The sequence below is a fragment of the Osmia bicornis genome, chromosome 12 (genome assembly GCF_907164935.1).
Source record: "Osmia bicornis bicornis chromosome 12, iOsmBic2.1, whole genome shotgun sequence".
NCBI lineage: Eukaryota > Metazoa > Arthropoda > Insecta > Hymenoptera > Megachilidae > Osmia > Osmia bicornis.
This window is the reverse complement of record NC_060227.1, coordinates 31544-50159: the sequence shown is the minus strand read 5'-3', so window position 1 is coordinate 50159 and position 18616 is coordinate 31544. Positions and strand designations below refer to the sequence as shown.

At 36.9% G+C, this 18616-nt stretch overlaps 1 protein-coding gene across 4 annotated transcripts in view; it reads left to right on the top strand.

Annotated features, from left to right (window-relative positions):
• The window catches only part of LOC114877601 (serine-rich adhesin for platelets), a 28464-nt gene extending 12500 nt beyond the window's left edge, over positions 1-15964 (top strand). For 3 of the 4 annotated variants that reach the window (XM_046288274.1, XM_046288271.1, XM_046288272.1), the window contains 8 exons: positions 3317-3437; positions 3519-3709; positions 3773-3978; positions 4078-4297; positions 5954-6745; positions 8415-8567; positions 10429-10634; positions 10727-15964. In XM_046288274.1, coding sequence (XP_046144230.1) covers positions 3375-3437; positions 3519-3709; positions 3773-3978; positions 4078-4297; positions 5954-6745; positions 8415-8567; positions 10429-10634; positions 10727-10848 — 1953 coding nt within the window. In that variant the 5' untranslated portion in view covers positions 3317-3374 and the 3' untranslated portion in view covers positions 10849-15964. The remainder of the gene's footprint in view (positions 1-3316; positions 3438-3518; positions 3710-3772; positions 3979-4077; positions 4298-5953; positions 6746-8414; positions 8568-10428; positions 10635-10726) is intronic. The other variant, XM_046288273.1, reaches the window with a different exon arrangement.
• The last annotated feature ends 2652 nt before the right edge of the window (positions 15965-18616 follow it).

Genomic DNA, 18616 nt, shown 5'->3' with positions numbered 1-18616 from the left:
TTTCTCTCTCAAGTAACTTGTTCTAATCTATTACGAACACGGAGTTGTAGACTTTTGAATTTTCATCGAATTATTCATTATTCATTTTCCTTCTTTCTGCCCAAGTGGGCTCGAACCGCTCAAAATTCATACCAAGATCGAGTCCGCTTGTTGAAACTGGTCGACCCGGAATCGCGTGCACCACTTACCCTTCGTCGTCGATATTTACCCTTTAATCGTTCGATTTCGAATTCCTCTGACAATCAGCTTACGACACTCTTCTTCCGAAAATGAAAAATGAAACGTGTAAGAAAGAAAATTTTAACAATCTATTCCGAGAGGTGTACAAACGTGTCAATGAATCGAACAATTGAATTAACGGAAAAGCGAGACATGGAATTGAAGATCGAATTTTGCCTGGTCGTTTGTTACGTCAATGCAATTGTAGGCGGTGGTTATTTCCGAATCTTGATGGTTCGTCCAACTTCCTTGGAAAGTTGAAATCGGGCTTCTTCTACAAAGAAGAGACAAATATGTATTTATTTCTTTCTTTCTCAATATACTCGTACAAGCTATGTATGTACCTAGAAGCGCAGCGTACCTAAATCTTTGTATTTCTTCGACGTTCTCGATCTTCCCGTCATTTTTTATCGAACAACAAACTTGGATCGTCTAGTCTGTGCAATCAGTGGAAAAGTGAACTTGACGCAACACGCTTTTGCATCATGTGGGCTATCGAGATTAGCTAAATCTGCTTAGATCGAAACTGGCTTAAATCTGCTTGCTACTGGTGATTGGTAATTACGTGGATGAGAAGATATAAGAGTTCTTTCGCCAAAGTTTCCTAACCAAAGTGATGAAAGTTTTCTCGAGGATGAGAAAATGAAAAAATTCAATTTACTATGTCGAGGATGGGTTTGACAGGGAAAAATGATTTTTAATTTCCACGGAGCTCGAGTGGAATTAGATTTATCGTTCGATAAAACGGTCGTTGGAAGGTGGGTTAATTTATTAGAAGAGATTAGGGGCGAGATAATTTGAAATACGTATCGTGACGGTGAAGACATTGTTCGGTCGCAAGGTGAATCAGAATACCTATGTACATATGTACTTATGTACATAGTTCGATTTCGATTATAGGAGGTTGCTTTTTCCCCACTACATACACAGAAGACGGAGCAAGACGCGTTATCCTATCTACGGTTAATAAGTATTCTAATATGTATTTCAAGGCTATGCAACTTGTTTGTGACCGAATTCGTACAGTTACGAGCGAGATCTGTAATCTGATTATTATCGGTAATTCAGTAGCGATCTAGCCAAGCTAAGCGTGAAAGTACTAGTACAATATAACATAATAGATACATAATAGGTACGTCGAGAAGAAGCGTGCACCGATTTCATTACGAAAAGGAAGGTGCAAGCACGAGACCGAGCTCGATTACGAAACCGCGAATGACACACAATCTGGACAGCCTTGGAGCAGCCTTGCCCACGGCTAATGCAACTCTCGCAATCGTTCGTGTGGATCCGTGAATTATACCGGCTGATGCAGCTGAAACTCGGATAACTCTATTCTACACAACTTTCCAACTCTGTCTTTATTAAAATAACGAAACTTGATTTTTTCACTACTTCAATCATTCTATTCGGCTGTCGTCCCAGAACGACATTGGATCGATAACGAGAACAACGTGACGGAGAAAAGAAGAAAAGCCTGGAGAGCCTGGACTGGGGGACGAAACGGTACCCGGGGCAGCAGTGAAAGATAGCCACTGCAATCCTGGCTCCATGGACAATTCGACCAAGTCGAAAAAAAATGAAAAATGAAACCAAGAACCATTGTTGTAAAGTTGAAAAATAATATTTTATAATACGTAGCATGTGCGGTGGTATCATTGCAAGAGGCTGTATACGTATACACTACACACGGCAGACTATCATCGTCTGGCACGCGAGCCAAACACGTTAATCGTGTTTCCGGATTGTTTCGATTCCCTGAATACACACGCGTGTCAGTGTGTATCTACTTTTATTGAGTAGGTAATCAATAAATTTTGTAGCGGCGAGTAGTACCTTTCTGTTGTGAAACCGTTGCCACCAGACACGAGACAAGTCCAGACTCGAACAATTAGATTCCGATTGTTCGTGTTTGTAGAGCTCGAAATTTCAACTAATCAATTAATCGAAATTCACATATTCCGAGCACTCAAGTGTCAATACTTGAGAAAATTGACTGGTTTCTCACGACCGCAGAGATCAAAATTTTTCGACACGTTGGATCATAGGTTGTTGGCCCAATTTCCACGGTAATTGGCTCGTCCCGTTGATTGGACAACAGTTTGCCCTTGTAGCCACTCGTATCCCACTCGATTCTTTTGGATCGTCGAATGTCTGACAGGGAAACTGTTGACCGTGGTTTTTCATGAAACGCCTCCGCCCTGTTTTCGCGACGAGCTGCCACAGTATCCCCGTGTTACCTTCGGATAATCAAATTCGTTGGCTAGATAATAATTTGCCGGTGTAACGGTGCTCAGATATTCGCGTTATCCTCCAGCCAAACAAACGATTCTTAAATGTCGTAAGAAGGACGTTTGGACGTAGAAGATTGCTCTTGTTATATCGATATTCAGAGTCTAGCGGGTACATACTTCCGTTTCGTGTTGGATATAATTCAACGACTCGATGCCTCATCACGTTTCATCCTCGTTAAAGTCTTCTTTTTTTTATCCAACGACCGGAAATGGAGACGATGGATGGCGATGGATGAAAAAAAAAAGAGAGAGAGAAAGTTGAATCATAAATGAAAAATCAAGAATCCAGTTTTTTCTCTGTTTCTTCTTTTTGTCCCTTCTATCCCTCTGATGTCCCAGTTTCTTCCGCAACTAACTGATCGCAAGATATAAAAACGTTTCTACCTGTTCCGTTTCGGTAAATACAATGATCATTTTCTTCGGAACACAAGCAACCATTTGCAACATACATGTAGTTTGCTTAACAATATCCTTCACTTAACAATAAGGGTTGTTAAACTTTTGCAAGTAATTCAGTTTGCTAGATATAGAGAAGAATGACAGAACGAGTAGCTAATTCAATCCCTTCTTACATTTCGATACATTTGGTTGGCGACGCGATAAGCTTTCTCTTACCGGAAGGAGAATATTTTTCATCGATTTCTTCTTTTCATCCGTCAACGATTTGTTCCGACCGATTTATATGTAATATGTTTTTGATAATCGAGCCATTTGAAAAAAATTCAAAAACTGACTGCGTGAATGCAGATTTTTCTTATCTATTTCTTTTTACTTGATACTTGTATTGTTCATCTTGGTTTCAGGGAGGAAGTCCAGGAGCACACAGTCAGGTGGAACGCTAAATTTGAGTTTTTATGCAAAATGAGTGCCAACGCGTCCACCGGTGTCCTCGATCCTTGCATTTTGAGGATATCCGTCAGAAAGGTAATTTCTTGAATTCTGTTTCTTCAAATTTTAACTAGCCAACTTCCGTTGAATGAATTTTCTTGTTGGTGGCTTTTGCAGGAATTAAAGGGAGGCAGGTCCTTTCAGAAGCTCGGCTTCACCGACCTGAACCTCGCCGAATTCGCAGGAGCTGGTCTCTGCAGAACGAGGTGCCTTCTGGAAGGTTACGACGCGAGGCATCGGCAAGACAACTCCATGTTGCGAGTTGCCATTAAAATGAACATGCTCTCCGGAGATATTCTATTCAAAGTGTAAGCTTATACTAGTAACCAGTGTAATTTTTCTTCAATTGATTCGAATTTATCATCTTTTAGACCTTCTCCGTCGTTGAAGCAAACTCAACTCGCTGTACCTGGTGTCCCAGGTGTTTCCGGTGTAACTGCGGACGAGGCAAGTGCATCCGAAAGATGTACCAATCGTGAAGACTATGTTTCTAGTGGTTCGTTAGCCGGAAGTGTAGCAAGTGCCAGCAGCGGTTTCGGCAGTCTTCCTAAAAAGAGGCCTGCCCTCTTTTCCTCGGGTACTACTCCCATGTTTCTCTTTTTATTTCCTATGTCTCCTATGTCTCCGAATTTCTACATCTTCCTGTAATGATAACATTGTGATATTTACTTTTCAGAGCTCCTTAGCGGGGCAGAGTCGTACGATCCGATAACCGTCAGTGAAATCGTACCATCGGCTCTTCCAGTGGAAACTTTAGCTGAAGCGCACACAGAATCGGGCCATTCCCGTAATAGCAGTAACACCAGCCAGCTGAGCAAAGGCTCAGGCTACGGATCTTTGAATTCGCACAGTCAACACAGTAGACAGAGCAGTAGTGGTGATAGTGGCCACATTAGGTAAGGCCATTTGGCCAATTGGCAGACAAAACGGAAAGAAACAAGCGAAACTCTTTCCTTGGCGAATGAGCGAGAAAGTTGTTGGACGGATTGAAAACTACCTTTAGTCGAATTAAATAGAGCAGAGAATCGTTTATCTTTTGCTAGAAGGTTCGATCACTTAGCGTCCAATGGATCTGGCTTAATTCTGACATTACTACTGACGTTAGGTTGGTTCACTTCTTTCCCACATAGTACTTACATTTAAGGAAATGGTGGAACGTTCCTTTCCCTACGTTACCTCTTTACTATGGAAAAGCTAAGTTGAACCTGACTCGGAGTCGACCGCATGTATCGTAATGAAATTAATTCAAGATATTTTCGAAATGTAGCATCGCGTTAATTGTTTACTTGAAATGCTATCAAGGGGCTCAAAATTAATCCAGATCGATCGAAGGACTGAATGAATTACGGTCAATTACAGTTTTAAAACCGATCCAGAGTTCTCTTCTCGATTCTTTTTGTACGATAACAAGAACCACGGTTCGACTACTTTCGCGTTTCATTAATCGCTTTGTTATTTATTTTACCGTTTCCAGAGCATTTCTGAGAACGATAGCAGCTGAAGATCTTTTCTTCTCTCTCTCTCTCTCTCTCTCTCTCTCTCTCTCTCTCTCTCTCTAATATTTTCAACTCTTTTACATAGATTGTAAGCTAGAATGGTTAGGTGGATATGGGATTAAGGAAAATACTGTGACAGGAATACAGTTGCTTGTAAAATCGTTCAGTAAAAAAAAAAAAAAAAAAAAAAAAAACGCGGCAAATAATCGTTGTAACACACTCGCTAAGACAATCTTTTTCGAACCACGCGATTATATAGCAATTTTGAACGCGTTCGCGCTTATTTGATTTCGCTTTTCGAACTGTATGCTTCTCTTTATTTCGATCAATCTTTTACCTACAATACGTTCTCCGATCTTTGTTGTCGGTTTATTCTCGGGACAATCTTCTTGACGCTTGTCATTTAACAAAAGTACTTACACGAACCATGCACACTAACTTTCTTCTCTGTGCTATTGAACTTGAACTTGAACTTGAATGACTGTTGAAATCGACAAAGTGCTATCAAGAAAGATGTACCGACGAAAACATCCATCTTTTTCTCCATTTTCTTTTTTCTTTTTTCTTTTTTCTTTTTTCTTTTTTCTTTTTTGTTAATTAGAGACTCTGGATTTATTTCATACTCACGTTTCTGTTTTTATCTATTGGGTTGTTGTTGTTGTTGTTGTCGTTGTCGTCGTCGTCGTCGTTGTTGTTATTGTTGTTGCTGTATATTAGACAGTCGATTGTGGAGCATGGAAAATTTGACGTGATTTGATGACGTAAAAATATCGCGAAACAGCACTGATTAATTATGACAAAAATGATTAAATCGTACATCGATTTAAATAGTCGTTTTATATTAATTTTCTATAATGATTAAGGTTTATGTAATTTGAGGGCTAATCATGTACCTTGATGCGATGAAATCGTGTCAGACTTTCTTTGCATCGAAATCGTCAATTTGATACGTAACATCGATGACAGACAACCTTTGAACCGGCACTATTCCTTTATGTATTATTCAGTTGATTATTATTTTTGCATGCTTCAATATTTGTGTTGTGATCTTTATAGGTCACCCTCCTGGCCGGTATGGGCTCCACGTATCCCACATGTCTCCCAAAACCCTTCGAGCCAACTACCCACCAGACCCGAGTCGTCTCTCGACTCGGATTCTCAATCCTCGTCTTCCTTGATGCTATTGGACCCACGAAATCGGTTCTGGTCGATATCCAGTCCTCTTTCTTCTCGCGATGGAAAGGTGAACAGACAGCAGGGTAGCAGCAGGACGAGTGTCACGGCAGTTTCTGCGAACGAACGAAACCAGACTGGTAGATTGATAAAAAACGGTGTAGCAACGATTTCGAACGAAAGCAACAACAAGGAGCAACAGATTGGCGTGTTCAGGGTGCCTAGATCGCAAAACGTGCCACGACACTCGCGAAAGAATTACGAAGGGAATAGCTTTGATTTGCGAAATAATTATAATGCCTCGAATACGTCGATGGCGAAAGATCGAAGCGAACAAGAGAATAGCAGCAGCAGTAGCAGCAGCAGCAGCAGCAGCAGCAGCAGCAGCAGCAGCAGCAGCAACAACAACAGCAACAGCAACAGCAACAACAGCCGCAGCCGCAGCCGCAGCAGTAGCAGCAGCAGCAACTCGGTTGTACCGGTCGCAAAACCAAGAATCGGTCAACCAGGTTGGAGAAGCATATCGAAAACCTGTGATTGTATCGAGAAGGGTAAAACAAGCCCTGTTTTGCGATTGGCTGACCAAGCCAGAGCCGTATCCTCCCCAGATCCTCTTCATAGGCCCGATAACCCCAGAGCCTCGCTACGTTCCGCGACGACCGCTCAGAACCTCAGGTAGGTTTCATTCATCGACGAGTTTTCTCTTTTTTGCCTTTTGTCATTTTCATTTTTTCACTTGGCTCCCTTGCGTTCTTGTCGTCCGTGTTTCTTTATTTCATTCTTTAACAATGAAATCAGGACAATTCGGTATTTAAACGCGTAGTCTTGAAGTTGATGTTGAAGTGGAAGAAAAATGCTATTTCACGCTAGTTTTCTATCGTGAAATCATCTTACGATTAGACACCATTGAGCGCAAGGGAGGGGTTGAACTTTCGGTTTCTCTGGTCTAGATATTTTTCTGCGTTCAACTACCCCCTTTGTTCATTCCTTGATCTGTTAACTGCTGTTTCTTTGACAAGTTCTTTTGATGAATCATGAAATCAGCAACAACAATCAATGCGTTGACTTTTTTTTTTCTCGCTTATATTCTATACTTACTAGGTCAGGTATGCATTTCCCTTGATGCTTGAAACGAGACAATTAACTATCACGGACAACTTGATACGCGTCGATATAATATATATAGTCCAATGCTTAACAAACACGATAGACACACGCATACACGTACACATTCATAGCGAGACGAGCTTCCGCTTTGCTTTATTAACACGTTCTGTGCCACGTGTCCAGTTACCTAAATGGCACCATTTAGTTATTCTAAATGGCACCGAACGTGTTAATGCTAATAAATCTCTTATTAGAATCGTTGACGAGAAAGCATAATTTACAGATAAAACAATTCCTAAATGCTCTGCCTCTTAACGCTTTGTTTTTTGCAACGATGAAAGTCGCGTCAATCATAAATGTTGGCTAATTTTGTAAAAACTACAAAATAATGTGTAAAATAACGTATATAAATCCAATACAGGGCAACTGTATTTAACACGTAACAAAGGTGCTGAAAGAGGATGTGTTTCGTTATATGTGTTCAAAATGAAGATATCCCCCTGTTTAGGTGCCTAGATCGTACATGTATTGTATTTAGGTACTACATAGGTACTAGCTAACCGGATGATAAGTACAATCTGGATACTGGGTACGTATTCATTTTCTGAACGTGTAAATTTGTTATTTTAAATGCTATTCAATTCAGCAGTGACAAAAGGATCAGTTTATACTAGTTTATACCTCTTTCTATTCAGTTTAATTATGTAAAAGAATGTAAATACAGTTTATTTTATTCTTCATCGTCTTTCGTCTAGAAATTATGTAACGTTGAATAACTTGGAACTCGACGAATGGGTATACATGTCCATTTTTCTGGAATTTTAAAACAGCTTTTCAGGTATTTCTTGCAAAGCCAGTTAAATGTAATATTTAGAAAAGTCAAAGCAAGATGCAAATAGCTGTACGTCAGAAGGTATTAAAGAACGAATGGATTTTTAAAAGAGAGTCTGTGCATTCTCTACTCTCGTTAAAAAGAAGAAAAAAAAAATTATCACGAAAAATTTGCAATTTCCACGGCGTATACAGACATTAGATACATTATAGATTGAAAGAATCTATAAATTTCAATCAACTTGTCGACGCGTGCAAATGTTGTATAATTAAATCGCGGGTAGAAAAGTTTAAGACGTTAACGAAACACATCCGAGAAGAAAACGGGTGAATGTTAGAGAAAGAGAAAAAAAGAAATGAGATGTAGCTTTGCTTCCAGTTTCGATGGCTTTGTGTATCCTTGCAGGGGTATCGGCGGAGGTCATCGGAAGTTGCTGGACGGGGCGGGTGGCAAGCTGGCTACGGTCGCCACCAGCCCAGCGGACTCTGAGGAGTCCTCTTTAGGGGTACCGGAAGTCGTTCCACCGAGCTCCCAACACCGAAACAGCATAACCCCACCGTCAGTCCCCATGCTTTCGTCTTTAAATCTTTTCAATATTGTGTTCTTTTTCAATATTTCACTACTCGTCTCGTCTTCTCCCCTCCCATTCCCACCATTCCCCTCTCTCTTTTCTTTTGCTTTATCATTCTACATCCTGACCTTATGCATACAATGTATGTACGTATGTATGTATGTATGTACACCTACTTACCTTACAGTTAACACCTTACAGATCCAAAGAACTTTAATGGTTCTTTCATTGAATATGATTCTGAATAATTGATTTCCAGAATTGCTTGTTTCTTTCAAAACTGGTTTCATCGATTAAGAAAAACAGCAAGGAGATCACTGTGTTGAAGAGCAAAGGAGCCTTCTTAGCTATTGTATTTATCGTTAGCTTACTAATTGTAATTCGTCAGTTGGTCAATTTTATGATAGATTCTATAAATTCATATTTTTGATTATAATATACAAATTGGCTCGAGATAATCACGATTACACCATTAAATAAAACGCTGCGCTGATATGAATAATTCAATTTATTCGAAATATACTACATAGTGTCTCTGACGTTATAAATGTTGAAGAATAAACGTTTACAGTTTCATTGATGTACACAACATACCATGTACGTCAGCAGAAAATATATGCGTGATTAAAAAGAAAAAAGAAAAGAAAAAAAAAGATTGGTTTTACCTAAGGATAACATGTAAAGTGTTAACTAATAAATTTTCACAGCCGGTACTAATTTACAGCATGAAAAAATGATATGAAGAAAACTACTAATTCATGGCTAATTATAAGCTATTTATCATTCTCTTTCAATGTCTTTCCTGCCTCTTCTTATTGTATAAAGACTCGTTCGTTAGAGAAGTTTGAAAAAACTTAACTGATGTATTATCGAGTGTTTTCCTTTGTCATCTTCACCCAAGATGAAATGTATGGGTATGAGAAAAGAAATTATGATATAACGATATAATACTAATTGTAAGTAAGTTCAATTTTAGTTCGAGGTAACAGGAAAACATTATAAATTAATCTAATTAAATATTAAATACAACAAATGAGTCTTTCTCAACTGCTTCGTCTGTTTGCTTCGCTTTGATCAAAGATTTTCCGTTTAATTGCTATGACATTTATGAAGATTGATCCCTTTTTAATTCAACACTCATTGTAATTATAACAATTGTAGCGTCTTGTCTTTTTCCCCTTTTTTTTTTGCATTTATTTATTTATTCTCAATCATGCATCATGAGCTTCCTGAATAATTAGTTGGGGTCAGTTTTTTAAAGCATTTTTAGAGCCTTCATTGCTACCCATGATCGTTATCAGTCTCACCGCTTTCATCCACCTTTTTCATTTATATTGCAACGAACAAAATGCAACAACAACAATAACAATAAGAACAACAACAACAACGATCCTCGTGTTCCTTTGTTTTGTATCGAGCGTAGCTGTTTATTGCACGCGGTGTGTCGTGTCGTGTCGTGTCGTGTCGTGTCGTGTATCAGAATTGATTGATCTTTTAATTTTTCATTGTTCTGCGTTCAAACTATAATAATACGAGCACCAGAATGGAATTGTTGGCTTTTTTTGTTTGAAAATCAGGAGGGTCGTAGTAATTATTTTGTCGGCTGGATAAATTGGGGATGAATTGGGACAGGTATTAACCATCACGCGTAATACTCTATACTCGAGTGATGTTCAAGCGAAGAATATACATATATGTATTTACGTAGATGTGTAATATGTGTCTTTGTTTCCATGCTGGTGTTCTGTATAAATAGACGTTATACACATACATATAAAGATTATTTAGCAAAGTAGGAAAAAAGAAGGAGGGGAAAGGAATTTCATTGTTCGTACGTTTGTTTTACAGAAATCCTTCTGGCGGTTCTGGGCTGAGCGAAACAGGATCTTTGGACCGAGCAAAGGCCGCTTTGGAACGAAGGAGAAAGGCTGAGGATGGGACGGGAAATTCAATTTTGTGCAGGGTCGAGGTGACCAGGCCGAATCCGGATTCTCTGATTGATGAGTTGCTGAAAGCAACGAATTTAGAGCAAACGGATCTCGAAAGTTCCGAGAGTAGGTTTATTACTATTACATTCTTAAGTAAAATAGTTGCAACATAGTAAGCAAGTTAGGTATCAATCGTGGAAATTCTCTTGTTCTTCTAGCGACTGGATTGCAGTTGTTCATCGCGAAAGACGGAACAACAGCACTCGGTAGCCACGAGGTGAAAAGTCAGATGCCCGCTGGAGTGTTCAAGCAGGTGGTTATGGAGGAGAATAATAGGTAACACGAAGCTATCGGGACGAGAAGGCAGTACGCAAGGCAGGCCAGTGCCGCCACGTTTTCATTGGCTCTGGTGCCAGAACTCGTCTACGAGGCCTACGAGCCACGGTAGTTGAACGAGACTAGAAAAAGAAAGGGAGCATACCGTTGATAAAATAAAGGTGAACGACGAAACGAAACGAAACGAAACGAAACGAAACGAAACAAAACGAAACAAAACGCGGAAAACTTCTCAACCATCTTATTCAAAATTGTTGAAAATTATTCCAGATTTATTCAAAATTATTCAAAATTATTCAAAATTATCCAAAATTATCGTTTTGAGCATCCGTCTTTCCGACGTTCATTCCTTCTTAAACCCTCAACCAAATTGTTGATCGAAATCTTGTTATCACATTTACTAATCCTGAAACATAACAGATTTCTTGATGTCAACATGGAAACGAATGTTAACATTGAAAATTGATTACTCTCATTGGAATTCAAATGTATGGCAGACACGTTTTTTTTTTTTTTTTCTTTATTTTTCATCGGTTGTTTGTAGAACAAGACTCTAGGTTTGAACGTGTCCTGAAAAGACTGAAAATTAAAACATTGATCATTGCGTTAAGTAAAGGATGATTGAATTTATTTTCAGATATTCCTGAGGATCTATGATAACAGCTAGCGATGGGCTACAAATCAATTCGATTCCATTGTTACATATAGAGTATAGAGTAAGAGTAATCGATACGATTGTAATTCTTGTTTCAATAAGAAACATTTGATTGAAAAAAGGAATGAAGTGAAATAAAATGAAAATGGTAATAAGTTGTAATAGGTTGAAATACGATGAAATTATACATAAGATATTGTTGATTCGAATTTGAATTCCGAATACGATTATGTTTGTGTTCCTTTTGGTTCAAGAATCAATTCTGATTGAATACTTTCAAGACTGAACAGGTAAAAATTCAGGAATTTACAAAAATGCCCATCGCTAGTGATCGTTTCAAAACAACTTTTCTTTTCTTTTCTTTTCTTTTCTTTTCTTTTCTTTCTTTCTTTCTTTCTTTCTTTCTTTCTTTCTTTCTTTTCGTTTCGATCCTCGGAGAACGATCAAGATAAACGAGTGTGTTTCTAGCAAGGAATCGCTTCGCGTGTTACATACATAACCGGATTTCCTTTCGTCGTGTCTTATTATTATTATCGTTTTAAGGTACAATGTTCATTAACACGTTGACTGACGCGGTGAAAAAACAGTATATAATAGCAGCACAGTAGTTGTTAACAGGGAAAGAAGCAATTATCTCATCGTTCAAGTAATGAAACCTAATTATTTATAAAGATTATTGCCTCTGATGGTATTAATAATATTTATATTGACAAAAATATTAAATCAGATATTAAAGTTTTTATATGTATATTAGAAAGTAATACGTTTCGAAATATTGAGTATCAAATTGAAATTTTCCTCTTCTAACACAAGCAGAATGAAATGGTTCAATTAAGGTAAGGTTCAAATCGTAAGGTAGTGAATTAAATTTGTTGTTGGTGGTCACACCTTCATAGTAGTCAGCGTGTTAATAGAATCATTATTATAATTCGGTTCTTCTGTCCGCTCCCGAATTAAGCGGATATCGTCGATGTTTTCGTCGGTGTTTCGATGACGTATTTATTTTTATTCTCAGATTCACTCCATTTTATAGTATTCCGTGTATATATTATATATACACATACACATATATTGTACACATATCATATACATGATGTCTCGGGAATTTCTGGTTACCCTGTGGCAATATATTCTACGAGAGTAGGATGCTTTGAAACTGTTATTAACGTTAATGTTTTCATCTCTGTAAATATTTTTGATCTTTCGTAGAATATAGTGGCACACCGCGTGGCCAATATATTCTGGTACATCTTTGTATATCGATCGCGATCACAAGTTTCGTGATAATTTCTATTTTTATCCATTTATCCAGTTTTCGTTCGGAAGAAGAGCAAAGGATCGAAACCGTTGTTCGAATGATAATCCGTTTCACTTATTGTTAAACACTTGGAGACGGTGTAACCAAGATCCATCAACAAGTGCCACAATATTTCATTTAATTCTCGAGGCTGATCTCGCATCTGTGTACCTACTCTCCTTTTACAATATCCCATTGAATCTAAACAACAGAGAGAAAGATAGGAATAAAAATTCGTCTTTGATTATTCAGTTTCTGGTGCAATCAGGCGACTGCAGTAGTGATTCATTGTTGCGTGTGTATATATGTATATGTATATGTATATGTATATAGTATAGGTGTGAGTGGTAATTTTCGTGAGAACGACGATTACTTTCAACGGCGCAATAATGAATCAGTAAAGAAAAAGAGGATAATGCGTTAGGTCACGAAGCATGTATATTGGGGAATAATTTTCGCGTGTACGGCTGCGTGCAGAGATGCTTTACTTTGGTAAGGAGAAAATTTATCTTACTCAAGTTTCTCGCCTATTTAGAACCTCGTGAAAGAGGCTAGTCAAACTAAAAGGTTGGTGATCATTTTCCCCTTGTCAAGAAAAGTCGTTATCGCTTGCGACTGTACACTGAAAAAAATTATTACTATTATCACGATTTTTTTATCTCAGACGTATATCTGTTTGTATAAACTAGAATTAATTTGCTAACAGAAGTGCATTTGTTAGAAATAATTTTAACATTCCTCGTGGCCTTACTCTTGATCCTTAGGTCCTCGATTCCACGTAGATTAACGAAAACAGAAAAACCAAAAAAATTGAAAGAAAGATAAGAAAAGTGTGAAACTAGTGATCGTGTGTACAAATATATTCGCTTTTGTTCCAAGAAAGTGCTATGTAACTTTACCTTTACGATTCCACGAGCCTTCCAGATCTGGGAGTTTGAATGACTGATTCTTGTTTAATTCTTTTCGAAGAGATTTCCAACTATCTTGGATTAAGCAATTACTTGATGAATTTTAAGCATGAGAGAAAAGAAATCTGTCATTGGCCTAGAAATTTTTGATCGACACAGCTTGACGTTGAATCGATTTCTATCAGGTAATTGGATCAGACGATTCTTTTCCTTCAGGAAAGATAATTAAGATACCCGTTTAAATGGCGACTTTTTTTTAATTAGTTATTCTTATCCTGTTACAGTTTTACAAATTGTTTGGAGAGGAACAAGTTGATAGGTGAAAAGTTTGAAACTATTGATCTTTCCCTAAATTCTCTTTGTACATAATTAGATTTCATTTGCACTGTACTTGTCAGATGCTCAGGTTCGTCGAGGCAATTTGAAAATTCAAACAACGTTATTTAAATGCAAATTTCTAGAATTTCTAGAATAGATATCTGGAATATCTTTGAAGATTACGGTGGCACTGAAAGTTTTAATAAGGAATTCACTGTTGAATAGTCTCGAACAGTATTAGTGGTAAGAAACAAGTTACGCAACACCAGTAAAATGTCGCCGTTTAAACATCACCGGATGGAATTTGCAACCGAGAGGTTGGAACTCCTTCGTTACTCTCCGTTCGCCCTCCTTTACCACCCGTTTCTTCTTTTTCTATCTATTTTTCGTGTTACGTATACAGTATTTTTCTACTCTTGTCCGACTTTCATACAATTATTGCATCCAGCATCGAGCATCGAGCATCGAGCATCGAGCATCGAGCAGCTCGCACACGAATTTCTCCATTCTTACTCTAATTTTCATTTTCTTCTTCTTCTTCTTCTTCTTCTTCTTCTTAGATTTACAGAAGCTGTCGATCAGCCTGCATCTTATTTGATATCTTTTCAATGTTACCAAATGAAAACATTTGAAACCGTTAGCCTAGAAAAGAAAAACGAGATTGTTCAATAAATGAGCATTTAGAAAATGATAACGTTAACCCTTTGACTGCGAACAGTATATGTCTATTAACCTTAGAAAGATGGAACTTATTATCCTACCTAGTATCTTCACTTGTTCGGTATTCGACGTTAAAATAATAATAGGATTTCAATATTTTTTCGTTGCTGCTGCTCGACAAACTTCCTTCAATCTTCCTAGGGTTAACATGTACTTATTACTTACTAAAACAGTGAACGTTTTTATATAGATTATAGAAAAATTGTTATTATTCTCAAGATATTATCAATTTTTTGGTTCACTTGGTTACAGTGGATAAAAGGAAAAAAGGAAAAAAGAAATACATTTGAGTTTTTTATAATAAACTTACACCGACATCGTCGAGTTCACAGGATTAACGCATGTTGTAAGTCAAAGGGTTAATTTATTCGGTGAACCGATGTCGCTCACCTCGATCAGAAGCTTCGTTGAACCTTTGGTGCGTCGTGTCTGTTTCGCTTTCTCGTGCAACGACGCGTTTCGTTGGCCAAGGTGCACGTGTATAGCGTACGTTTCTGTGCCGAGGTCTAACCGAGTCGTGAGAGAGAAATACAGAGATGGAATAGAACAGAATAGCCTCGAGATATTGACTGATTTTGCTTGTCGTCAATTTTTATGTCCTATACCGAGTGTGTTGTTTAGGTCCTTTGCAAAATTGAAACAAATTTGTGTCCAAGATGATATTTTTCATTAAGTCGATTCGGATTTTGTAATTTCACGTGTTCGTTATGAATTTCTAAAACATTTTAAATAACTTTTGACAGATTTTGGAATAGCCAGTCTTCAAGGTGAGACGTTCGAACCTTGCGCGTGATCGATTCTTTTTTTTCCATGGTTATTCCGATTTCACATATATATATATATTCGATTCGTTAAGACTGAGGACAGAGTTAAGATGAAACAGTGTTGAAATTTTCCTCTTCTTTCTTTGTATAAATTATCGTCCGCGTAGATACGATACAAATGTTACAATATACATACGTGTACGCACGGCTGAAAGAAATAAACGTATGATTTGTTGAGAAATCTTGAAAATTAAGCCCATTTCTATGATATTCTGTTTCTTATTGTTAGACACAATAAGCCTTATGCGATGAGTGTAATAGGTGTTCTCTCTGCACGGCTCTACCGCATGGTCCTCGACCCTAACCGGTAGATATTAACATGTTGTGATATTTTACAATAATGTAACGATTTGTCTAACGAATGATTCTTACTTTATTTATAACGGCGTGTAAGATGATTTGTGTTATTTTTTTCCTTTCTGATTCTGATTCTGATTCTGATTCTGATTCTGATTCTGATTCTGATTCTGATTCTGATCCCTACGTTTGTGAAATGGATGCGAAGGAATACTATCATGTGCTGATAATAACACTTCTAAAAATCAGAAAACTCTGCTGTACGTTTTTTCAAATTACAATAATCCGTATTAAATATAAACTAGGCTTTTCATATAAATTGATAAATTAACATGATTTACTTCAAGTTGATTTTCATCTTGTAGGATAGGTAGAAAGTTAATTGTTCTCCATATTGGAAGAGTGTTGGTGGTATACGTGTATGATCCTGCTAGACACGAAAAGAAAAGGTCTTGTTTATATTTGATGCACCTCTTAGTACATTTTTCTTCGTGTCACGAAATTATAAAATAAGTTATTCGGCACAACGCATCGAGAGAATGAATTGGGCCTTACTCACAACTAAGGTTTTTTAAGTGTCCACCTCCGATTGTTTTGATCTTTGGATATGTTTTAACGGAACCGAAAGGAATAAGATATACGTGTTTTTTTATTTTGGACCGTTTTCATATTTACGGGGTGAAACGACCCCCTAAATTTTCAGCTACAATAGGCTATCTCGAAAATGATCATAGATAGAGCTGGCCATAAATTTTGTAAAAAATAATTTGTTTATAACATTATTTTAAAAGTAATCACAATTTAAATATGTAATAACAAAAAAGAACATAGATTTTTTTCTGAATTCATTGGTGTATTATACATATACTATGTTTGCATGTTTTAATATTATAGGTACATGTATACATACGAGACCGGGTCGCGGTCATACCAGATATGGATGCACGGTTAATATCCATTACGACATTACGATATCTAGCGTTTACCATGTATACCATTACCATTAGTAAAGTTATTTATAGCTTAGAATATTAATAAAGGTTACTTTAGTAATTACGTATTAATATGCGATAAAGATGATAAGGAATATAATAAATATCAATTAATTCCCGGTATTAGTAACATGATTTGTGCAATTATATATTTCAACTGTATGTTAGGTATGTGTATGTGGTATAAATTTATAATCTGCATTTAGAATCTTTTATAAGATGCATGCAGTTTACAAAATGATTCACTTAATATTCATATTTGTCGCAAAAGTGATATTTATGAAAAAAATGTTTGAAACAAAATGCTTTCTTACACGTTCATCGGATTGATAATAATTTTTTAATCACTGTTTTACAAAATCAAAGCTGTGATTAACCAACTGTCGAGGTATTGTATTATAAATTATTAATATAGCAAAGCTTCGCAAAATATAACGCATGAGTTGATAAACTGCTATTGTTAAGCGTACAAAAATATCAAGTGACTCGTGCGTGTATGAGTGGCAGAATTTTTCACTTTTAAGAAAGTGCAAAATGAATGATTAATTGACTACAGAAAACTTTAATTGTAAGTCATATGATATGACTCATGCTTGACTGACAGAACTTCCTTGGTCATCTGATACATATTGTAGATTCTAGTGTGATAAAAACAATATTAACCTAATTTAGTGCAAAGCATATGTATGATATTATAATATGCAAAAACATAGTACATATATACCATAATATACCTATGGATTGAGAAAAAAATTTATGTTCTTTTTTGTTATTACATATTTAAATTGTGATTACTTTTAAAATAATGTTATAAAGAAATTATTTTCTACAAAATTTATGGCCAGCCCAAAAATGTAGGGGCTCATCCCCTTTTCACCCCGAAAATATGAAAACGGGTGAAAATAAAAAGACACGTATAACTTATTTATGTTTCGGTCATTAAAAACATATCGAAAAATGAAAACAATCAGAGGCAGATACCTAAAAAATAAAAAACCTTCCTCGTCAGTTTCGTGAACGTTGTTCAAGGTGAGGTGTGTGGGTGTGTATATGTATATGTATCTATGTATGTAAATAGCAAGAGACCAGAGATCAGACACTAAAATCTTTAGGAGGACTTGGACGGTAACGTTTAACTTGGAGGGTTTACATTTAATAAGAAGAACGAAAACAGTTGATCTGAAATAAAAGATTGATTCGTTTCACGAAGGTAATGTATCGAACGGTGTTGTATCGAGGAAGAAGTTGATTGAAAAATATCCATGAACCAGGAAGAAAAAATGATTCGCTTTCTCTGCTTGAAACGGATTCACGCTGACTTAACATACGTTTATACCTCCACCTGTGTACCTCTACATACCGTAGATACTTGGGTAGTTATGCGATATTACGCGAAACGCTTTCACAACGCGAAAAATTCGCTTATGTGTTGTTACGTCTGATCGTGAATGGAAACGAACGATAATCCTGCCCTCGAACGTAATAGAACGTACATACGTGTATATGTAGTATAGTAACGTGGGGCTTCACGAGAAAACGGGTTGTTACTCTCATGAAAGTCTACATATTGCGGTTGTAACAATTTCCTTTATCTTCCTTTTTGCTTTGCTTCAATATAAATACTTTCCTAGATGTGTTCATTTTTAAATCTTTTTCTCATCTTTGGATACTCATCAATCATTTATAACATGTTGATGCGTTTATCTTACCAAGTCTTCGCGATTGCGAAAAATCCATATATTCCAATAATTCGATTGAAAA